Here is a 10092-nt window from a genome sequence, read left to right as displayed (position 1 = left end):
TTTCCGGAATTTCAGTCTTCCCGTCCGGCCCCTCCATGGCTCCCTTAACCGAAGTCGGGCCCTTCTTGGGCGGCCTGGAGGGCTTGGGCCAGCAGGTGGGATCTCACTTCCTGCTGCCTCCGGCAGGGGAGCGGCCGCCGCTGCTAGGGGAGCGTCGGGGCGCGTTGGAGCGGGGCGCCCGCGGCGGGCCGGGTTCCGTGGAACTGGCGCACCTGCATGGCATCCTGCGCCGCAGGCAGCTCTACTGCCGCACTGGCTTCCACCTGCAGATCCTGCCCGACGGCAGCGTGCAGGGCACCCGGCAGGATCACAGCCTCTTCGGTAGGTACCAGCATCCCGCCAACGCGCTCTCAACTCCCTTCATCTTCTTCTCGCCTCCCTCCCACCTCTACGCTCTGGCGGAGCGAGCCTGAGCTGCGCGCTGCCTAAGCCCCGGACCCTCTGGTGCGTGGTTCGGGGCTCCGGGCTTTTGAGAAATTGCTCCGTTCTGGAGGAGCTTAGCATCTAGTGCAGAGGAGGTGTGGGAGGAGAAAATGCGGATGGATCCCTCACCTTGGGATAGGATGCTGCTGTTTCCTCTACTGCAGGGGACACCAAGTCTTGTCCCCTACCGGCCCTTGCCCAGCACTCCTTGCTTCCCAGGCAATATCATCCTTTTGAGAGGTCCCTATATCGTTTTCTCTTCCTTCTACACTTGCAGTTCTGTGTTTACTTTTTGAAAATTAAGAACATGAAGCATGTTCTGAAAACATGCCTCCCCCCCCCCCCCTTCACAGTTCTACTTAGGGTACTGCCTGGCTGGAGGCTTTCTATGCTCCTGGTCTGCTAAAGGTGCTTTCTGATTCTAATATCCCAGAAGAAGGAGGGAGATGGAGAGAGGGAGGAGGGAGAAGGACTCAGCGTGCCCATCTGGCCAAGATTCCTTTTAGAAATTGCGAAACTGGAAAGCAGAGATCTTGGTATTGACCTCAGGTAAGAGGAAATGGGAAAAGCAAGCGAAAGAAGATATGGCTGGGAACAGCAGAGAATCGTTTCCACATACAAGAGCAAAGCCTGGGAGCAGAAGGGGTTAATAGGATGAAGCAGACTCTAGATTAGATCAGTAAAGTTTCTTCTCTTAATTACTCACTCCCCAGCCAGCCAGGTAACTAGCAAGCGCCCCATGCACCCCCTCAGTGTGAGTCTGGCTTTCCAGCCTGAACAACAGACAAGACAGGTTAAATCAGATGGTTTGCTAAAGGTGCTTTCTGATTCTAATACCCAGGATACTTCCCCTGTGGCTACATTTTTCATCAATTAACCTGCTATCACGCTCAAGGGGCTTTCCTTACCTAACCTGTGATGTCTTTGGAGGCCATCATTACATTAAAAAAAAATACATATTATCATTTATTTGTCACCAGCATGATGAATCACAACACAAATCTTTTCTTTTCACTATGGAATTTCTTGAGAATCTCAATTAGGAGTCCCCCTTTCTTGCCTCATTCTCGTCTTATTTTTATTATGCTCCCATTTCTTTTTGGACTTGTAGTGCTCATTAAAACCCTGCTGAAGTGTAAATCTCCGCTTCGGGAGCATTTGTAACCTTAGATGGGAGGATAAGCCATGTGGTGGTCATTTGGCAGCACTTAAGGGCTTAGGAAACTGACTTTTAAAAAAGCCCACGTGTTTGCAGCTTCCACTGATCTCCTCCAAGTTCCCACTGACTATGAGTCAAGAGTGTCATGACCTAGTGGCCAACCTGGGGTCACTTTTGGAAAGCGTTTTTTTTTTTTTTTTTTTTTTTTTTTTTTTTTTTTTTTTAAATGGAAGAGGCTGACATTAAGATTCTAAAGAATTTGCTGACGCCAGGTGGGCCTTGTTCTCTTCCTTTAAGAACGACTGTACTCCACTCATTACATTAAAACTCTTCCCAAATGTGGTAACACTTTTAGGCAAAGCAGCCAGAGATGTAGGCTGTAGGCAACATCCGACTTTTCTGCCTCCTACCAACAGAGTAAGGAAATGCTTCCTTTAAGCCCCTTGTAATGTAGTTGTTATCTCTTCCTCTACTGTGTCCTGTCTCCTTAGCAGACACATTCTATTGGAAGAGATTAGCGAGTAGTTGAAGACCTGATAACATTCGTTGAGCTGTACTGAAATCTGATCCTTTAGGAATGGGTGTGGCGTGTTCTTTACACTGTGATGTTTATATGATGAGTGATTGTTTAGGAAAACAGGACTTTGATTCTGTGTTGGCTTAAGTCATGCTTTGCTGGAAGACCCCATAGAGAGATGAAATGTTCAGTGTTTTATAAAATGAAGACAACCCATATTGGTGTGTGAGCCTAAAGGAAATGCCTCTTCACATCTCTGAGTGGCCTAGGCATCACAAGCAACTACGAGAGGATGAGGAACAAGATCAGTTTTAAAGTGTGCACCACTGTATGCTTCTCCATTCTGTTTTGCTAGTGTAGTAAGGGATACCCCCTTAAAAAACAAACAAACAAAAACATTCATCTCTGTAATTTTGATAAAAGAAACTTCAAGGATGACTATATAAGATATACCACTAAAATAATGTCGTATTAATTTGAACTTGACCAATAAAAACTCAGATTTTTAAAAATTTAAAACCATATCAATTGAATATAAACAGAGTTGTCAGTGAAGCTAAGCTAATATCCTATCTGAGCTACCTGGATCTCTCCAGCAGAGTTTTTCTGTAAAGTAGTAGAGAGGGAAGACTTTACCTAACAGGTAAACAAAGAATCATTCCTTTAGAAAAAAAAAAAAGTAGCCTGAGATCAAACATATTCATTTAAAGCTTTTTTTCTTTATTCTTCTTTATTCTCCATAGATTTGTCTGATGTGGTTGCATTGTGGGTTGACTCACCTGTTTATTATGATTTAAGGAAAGGCCGGCTTTGAAAATGATACCAGAAAGACAAAGGACCTCCAAGTCTTTTTATGGGACACTGGGCATTAGAAAATCTACCTAAAATCTGTGGTTACCGCTTAAGGAAAGTTCTTCGTGTCCATTCTTTGGAAAAGAATTAGCTTAGTTGCCACCTCATATTATAAATAAGAAAGACTTGTCAAATCTCATTTAAGAATCAAACGATTACAAATTACTATGTGGTATACTATTTCTTTGGTGAGAAAAAGGATCAGAATTTAAAAGTGTGGCTAAAATCTTTAGGACAAGCATAAAAACACACGTAATCTTTTCCCCATCGGTTCCACGAGACATTGCAAAATCATTTATGCCTGGTTCTGTATATGGTTTTATATGTTGTTTAATAATGTTAAAACTATTGGATATAATTATTCTAAAGACATGTGTAATCATTTTTACTTATGTAATTACATATTTTGTACAGCATTATCTTAAGATAAGATTTAATGTGTAGGTGGAATGTGTCATGGGGTAGGAACGCTGGGTGCACGTAAGGCACACATACGTTTTAATCTGGGGGAATATTCAATATAATTTAAAGTAATTACACATTTATAATTATATCCTGGGTGAGATTCCATTTATATATATTTATGCCAATTATGTTTCAGGTTTATGTTTTTGTTCCTAAAGTGGATCTTTCACTGAGAAGCTTGGCAGTGGCTGTGACTCTTCTCCCCGCCCCTAGTTAGTCCACAGTTGTCACAGTACTCTGACAACTCTGTCCTTTGGAGTCTAGACCTTCCTGCTATATCTTATCTTCCCTGCTTTAGCCTCTCAGGGACCCTGGCTTTTGTAAGCCATTTACAGGCTATTTAGTACTGTATTGTGCTTCAAGATTACTGATCGCTCCAGAGTCCTACTAGTCTGAAATCCTAATAATTTGAAAGATCTCATTTGTCTTAATATGAATGTATGCTTTTTCCTCGAAGACTGAATTCATCTCTGGGTAGAATAGAGTCTTTCATATCAGCAAACTGTCGGATTCTGTATTTTTTTTCTTGGCTTTGGGAGTATCATGTGTTCAAACAGGAACTTGTACAATAAATCAAGACAAGACTCAAGAGCAATCGTCAGGCTAACTGGTGCACATTTGTGCTGTTTGTGGAGCGTAGGGTAGGGTGAAGGGATGAAGGCACAAAGTCATTAAGGAAGGCAGATCCAAGTACAGAATGTGTGGTGACACTTGCTCAGCAGTCTAAGGAAAGAACCAGAAAAAGGCATCATTAGTCCAAAGGTTAGTGTGTACATTCAAATGCGATAGCATACAGAGAGAGACTGTAGTGTGTTAGTGTATTAGGTTGAGAGCTTTCAAAATGAGTTTATCTTTTAATAAATCAAAAATAGCTCCAGAGAATTATGGATAGAAAAATCTATTTGCATTCTGAGCTACTGGTATTTGGTAATCAAAAAAGACTTACTGTTTCTCTGAACTGCACAACTTATTTTTTATAGATAATGGAATAGAACATAGCACATTTTGCAGTCTACAAAGTTTAGAAACTATTGTATTCTTCTCAATAAACCATGTTGTGGAGTAGAACCATGAGATTAGGGCTCAGGAAATGTAACTTCAAGCCCTTTTTTTTTTTTTTTTTTTTTTGAGACAGGGTTCCTTTGTGCAGCCTTGGTTGTCCTAGATCTTACTTCATAGATCAGGTTGTTCTCAAACCCACTGAGATCTGCCTGTGTCTGCCTTCCTGTCAAGTACCATTTTTATTAGTTACAAAGATCATGTTCCTTGGGCATTACAGTCAATATTTCTGAGAATCAGTTTTTTTCTATCTAACATGGGAATAAAAATACCTTCCTTCCTTATTCAGATATTTTAAAAAGATGAGGTAAAAATCAATTATTAGCTCTTTATTTTTTTAGAATTTTATTTTATTTGTATGGGTGATTTGCCTGCCTGTATATCTGTGTACCACATGTATGCTGCAGTGCTCCCAGAAGCCAGAAAAGGATGTCAGAATATCTGGAAATGGAGCTGTAGCTGGTTCTTTGCCATTTGGGTGATGGGAACCAAACCCGGGTCCTCTGCAAGAAAAATATCTTAGGGTTTCTATTGCAAAACTTGGGGGAGGAAGGGATTCATCTCATCTTGCAATTCCCAGATCATCATCACTGAAGGATGTCAGGTCAGGGGTCTGGAGGAAGCATACTGCTTGCTGGCTGGCTCTTTATGGCTTATTAAGTTTGCTTTCTTATAGCACCCAGGACCACCTGACCAGTGATCCTTGTGCCCACAGAGGGCTGTGCCCTTTTACGTCAGTCATTAACCAAGGAAATGACCATGGCTTTGCCCATAGGCAAACCTGACAGCATGTTCTCAGGTTCCTTATTCTGATATGACTCTACTTTGTGTTAGGTTGATAGAAAGTCTCCATCAACACAAACTGCAAGTGCTCTTAGCTGCTGAGCCATCCTTCCCACCTTAAAAAAAGCCCTCAATATTATTTAAAATACTGTTAGACCCACATGAAGTATAAACAATTGGTCTGATTCTAGTAAATGAAATAAAAACTCATGGAAAATAGTTATAATTGCTTGGTAGAGTCATAGAAGACCACGATTTTGTTACCTATTCACCTGTGATGATAATAGCTTCCATTTATTTGTTGAATACTTACAAGTGCTGATCTTTATCACTACTGTCCATTATATGTTCATTTTTTTTCAAAAAATTTTGTAGTTTATGTTCACTGTAGGTATATGTTTGTTAATCAATCCAAATCTTTATTTTGTTTATAAATTCAGGTATCCTGGAATTCATCAGTGTGGCAGTGGGACTTGTCAGTATCAGAGGTGTGGACAGTGGCCTTTACCTTGGAATGAATGACAAAGGAGAACTCTATGGATCAGTATGTATTGTCATTTTTGATTATTATTATAATTCTTAAAATAATGATTATCCATTTTACTTATAATCTCTATCAATAATGTCCGATAAACATTATTTTATGTGATTGACATAACATATATTTCTATATATATGTACAAGTTAGAAACCAATATCCTAAATTTAAGCATATTGAGGTCATATAATATAGTCATTCAGTATCAATTTTAAAAATTTTGACAAATATTGCTATAATATCAACTGGTCTTCATATCCATTGTCTTGAGTCTTTCCAATTCCTTTATATTTTAATCATCTCTACAAGAAACAGAATACTGGTGTCAGCTCTTGAGAAAGTATGCACTGTATAGTGATCTGAGGATAGAATTACAAAACAATTAATAAAATTTTGAGAAAGCACATGCATACAATGTTCATGGTAAGTGCTGCAATAAATAAACAATTGTGATCTCATCCTTAGGATATGTATATGTACATATGAGCAAAGACACACACATACAGAGGATAGAGAAAACTTTTGAAAGAATTAGAAATTATTGGACTTTTAAAAATGAAATCTTTATTTTATGTGCATTAGTGTGAAGGTGTCAGATCCCTTGGATTTGGGGTTACAGACAGTTGTGAGCTGCCATGTGGGTGCTGAGAATTAAACGCAGGCCCTTTAAAAGAGCAGACAGTGCTGTAGCCCTGAAATTATTGGACTAATTTTCTTTATATTAATAGTAACATACTCAGAAGTTAATCATGGGGACTTTATCATTGAACAATTCATATATTAGATGATATCTAATTTGAAGTGATAAGCTTGAGTTGGGAACTTAAATTCTATCAAGATCTTTACTGTCCAACTTGATAGCAGAGACTTAATATTTGTGCCCTTGGTATCTGTCTTATGATGGGATAAGATGAAGAGCCTGCTTAATGATTGTGGGGATGTAGTGATAATACAGAATACGGAAAGTTCAAAATATTTAAATATTTGAAAATAAAATTGAGATTTGGCCTATTTGCTTTAAAGTTCCTTGAATTAATTGACTAAAGTAATATAGAGGGGAAAACTCCACATGCTGTATGAACAAAATTAAAAAAATTATAATATAACTTGACAAGGATATAGCTATAAGCAAAGAAATAAAATACAGAACTGAGACTTTTGTAAGGAACTTGTTTTGAAGGCATTTTAAAAATTCTATATTTCTTTTTTTGAAGTTTATGCTATGATTTATTTATTTATTTATTATTAATTACAATTTATTCACTTTGTATCCTGGCTCTGGCCCCCTCCTTTGTCTCCTCACAATCCCACTCTCCCTCCCTTCTCTCCCTTTATGCCTCTTCCTTAGTCCACTGATAGGGGAGGTCCTCCTCCCCTTCTATCTGACCCTAGCCTAAAAAGAAAAAAAAAATTTTCTATATTTCTTTCTTTTCTCTTTTTTAAAAGGAGAAATTGACTTCTGAGTGCATCTTCAGGGAGCAATTTGAAGAGAACTGGTATAACACCTATTCATCCAACATATATAAACATGGAGACACTGGCCGAAGGTTCTTTGTAGCACTTAACAAAGATGGGACTCCAAGAGATGGTGCCAGGTCCAAAAGACATCAGAAATTTACCCATTTCTTACCGAGACCAGTGGACCCAGAAAGAGTTCCAGAATTATACAAAGACCTACTGATGTACACTCGATGAACCTAGAGCCATTATTTCTAAATCATAGTCCCTGTTGTTCAATAACTCTGAAGAAGACATTCAGAATATTACAGACTCTGCTTTTCACTGAGAATAAGAAATTAACTTGAAGCAAAGCAAGATCATTCTTCATAAATGGGTTGTGTTTCCTCAGACACACTGGCTCAGTCTTCCGAGTAGACTGAAGCTGACATCAGTTAATCTGTGGATAATGTGAACCTTGCTGCTGATGCCTCACCTCTCTGGATAATGTTTACTTGGACAGTTATCTTAAAAATAGATACTTCATGTTGAAGAAGTGGATTGAGATGATATAATTACTGCCTCAGAAATTCTGAGGATCTTGTAGAAAGGCTGTAACATTATACATAAAAAATTTTACAAAACTCAAAATTCTAGATGACTTTGAGCTACAAAACATGCCACACCATGATGGAACTTTTCCTTTAGAAGAATGGACCTATTTATACATTTTTCAATTTACAAATATTTATTATATATATTTATTTATTAAAGAGTTTATTTTTACTGGTATATGAAGAATATACAAAATAAAACAAATGAAAACAACAGCAAAATGTCTTTTCTTGTACCATACATTATTTTGGTCTTGGGATGTAAAGAAGATTTCATTGCTATAACATGTTAGTATTAGAATAAATGTTCATTTGTTTTTAAAAATTAAGTACAGTGTAGATTATATTTTTATGCAGTCACTTGCCTTCTAAATGTAACATTGTTGCCCTTTGGCCTTGAAAAATGCCTTATTGATTTGTGTTGAATCTAACACAGGTTTGAAAGGGAATTAAACATTTTCATTTTATGGTTTTGATAACATTGATTTTTCAGGTGAGAGCTGTTCTTCTTTTAGAAGATAATTTTAAAATGAGAAAAGCCTAAGTGCCCTAAGGAAATCTTTATAATTTATAATTTATAATGTTGAGGTTATCAAATAATATAGCCAATTTATGTTTACTTATTTTATTGGCTTCATATTTGGAAAAACAATTTCTTTTACTCCATGTGATCATAGAAAAAAAAATTAGCCCTTGTAGAAACTCCATTAACAATGTGAAGGTCGTAACTACCTTCATTTGGTGTTCTTCCCATGGGTGCCTCAAATATTCATCAGTGGTTTCTACATACTAAGGAGTGTGATATCCAAGAAGGAGTCATACCTGCATCACAGAGCTCAATGTGTGGTCAGAGAAAGTTTTCAAAAAATAAATAGATTAACGAATAATCTAAGTGTTGATTGCAATGTACTTCAACAGGCAAACAAGTTTTAGATACTAAAAAGAAAAACAAAAGGATAGAATAGATACAGAGGATGGATGGTCCAGAGAAAACTTTTCTAAGAAGATGAAATTTCTGGTGGACTCAAAAGAAGGGGCTAGCCAGGCCAAACAGTGTAGATAAAGGAAACAATGAATGCTCTTTCCTTTAAGAAATCTAAACTGCATGTTTCATTGGTGATTTCAAAGATATTGATGACCAGGCAATTATAATTTGGGTTCTTCCAGGACTGTTTTAAATCTCAAAGATGCTCATATTTGTATGAAATATGTAACCATTTGCTTTCTAACCTGTTCACACAGATTTTTGTAAGGGACGCGGCAGTTTTTCTTTCATCTTTTGGTTCTTTTGAGACAGGGCCTGTGTGGCTCTAGCTGATCTAGAACTTGCTATATAGACTAGACTGGCCATGAACTTACAGATCATAGATCAGCTTGGTAATAGATGTAGGTGATGAACTTCTGATGCGAATGTAACTTCTACCAGAGCAGCTGTGGGGATGGATGGTCTCTGCCCTCGCTGGGATTCTGAGCATTCCTTTCTTTGCCAGTTCTCCCCTCATCTCACCTTGATGTGTAGTAGAGTGTTACTGTCTTCCCTCTAAAGCTCACTGTCTGCTTGAATAGGAGGTTTAGGTTTATTCTCATCAAGTCAATTCCCTGTGTTGACTGCTTCTCTAATAGGGATGCTGGGTAGAGCTGGTTTGTCTTACTATTTCTGTTGGGAAGTTGGTGGGATTCCATCTATGCTCTGCAGATGGGTAAGATGAATGAGAGTGCTAATTCTTATGAAGGAGGAGTTAGAATCGAGAGGAAACAGCAGAAATTAGAATACTAATTGAATGTAAATAGTATTTTGGTTGCTTGAACCTAGATATGAAAATCTCTTCTTCATAACGTGGTACCACAGCATTTTCTTCATGAAACATTTTAGGGGCATAGCATAAGCTTTTAAAGTTTATCCAGTTTCAGTAAGATCAATCCCAAGCTCAAATCTAGACCTAGTTACTTGTCCAAGGTTGACTAATCATACATACTATTTTAGTCACAGAATCTAATGTGAGGATCAATCAACTGTATCAATCAAAACCCTTCTTGGGGCTTCCCGGGACTCCAAAGAAAGATGGGTTGTCTTCTGACATGGCAGGGATGAAGAACCACATAAATTTCTAGCTTCTGGTTCTCAGAGCTGGTATAATGGAAAACCCAAAGCAGAGTTGAGATAAAACCAGGTAAAGGAGGGGTGACAGAGGTAGCCATGGGTAGCTAGGCTTGGGTCTTGAAACCCAAACAAAAACTCCTAACA

At 38.3% G+C, this 10092-nt stretch overlaps 1 protein-coding gene across 1 annotated transcript; it reads left to right on the top strand.

Moving 5' to 3' along the window:
* The first annotated feature begins 35 nt into the window (after window positions 1–35).
* Fgf20 (fibroblast growth factor 20) lies at window positions 36–7962 on the top strand. The gene is made up of 3 exons (XM_021661729.2): window positions 36–321; window positions 5699–5802; window positions 7243–7962. The coding sequence occupies exons 1-3, from the start codon at window positions 36–38 to the stop codon at window positions 7489–7491; spliced, it is 639 nt and encodes a 212-aa protein (XP_021517404.1). The 3' UTR covers window positions 7492–7962.
* Window positions 7963–10092: the final 2130 nt, after the last annotated feature.

Source organism: Meriones unguiculatus, chromosome 4, assembly GCF_030254825.1.
Source record: "Meriones unguiculatus strain TT.TT164.6M chromosome 4, Bangor_MerUng_6.1, whole genome shotgun sequence".
NCBI lineage: Eukaryota > Metazoa > Chordata > Mammalia > Rodentia > Muridae > Meriones > Meriones unguiculatus.
Note: the sequence above shows the minus strand (reverse complement) of the source record. Positions and strands in the feature narration are given on the sequence as shown.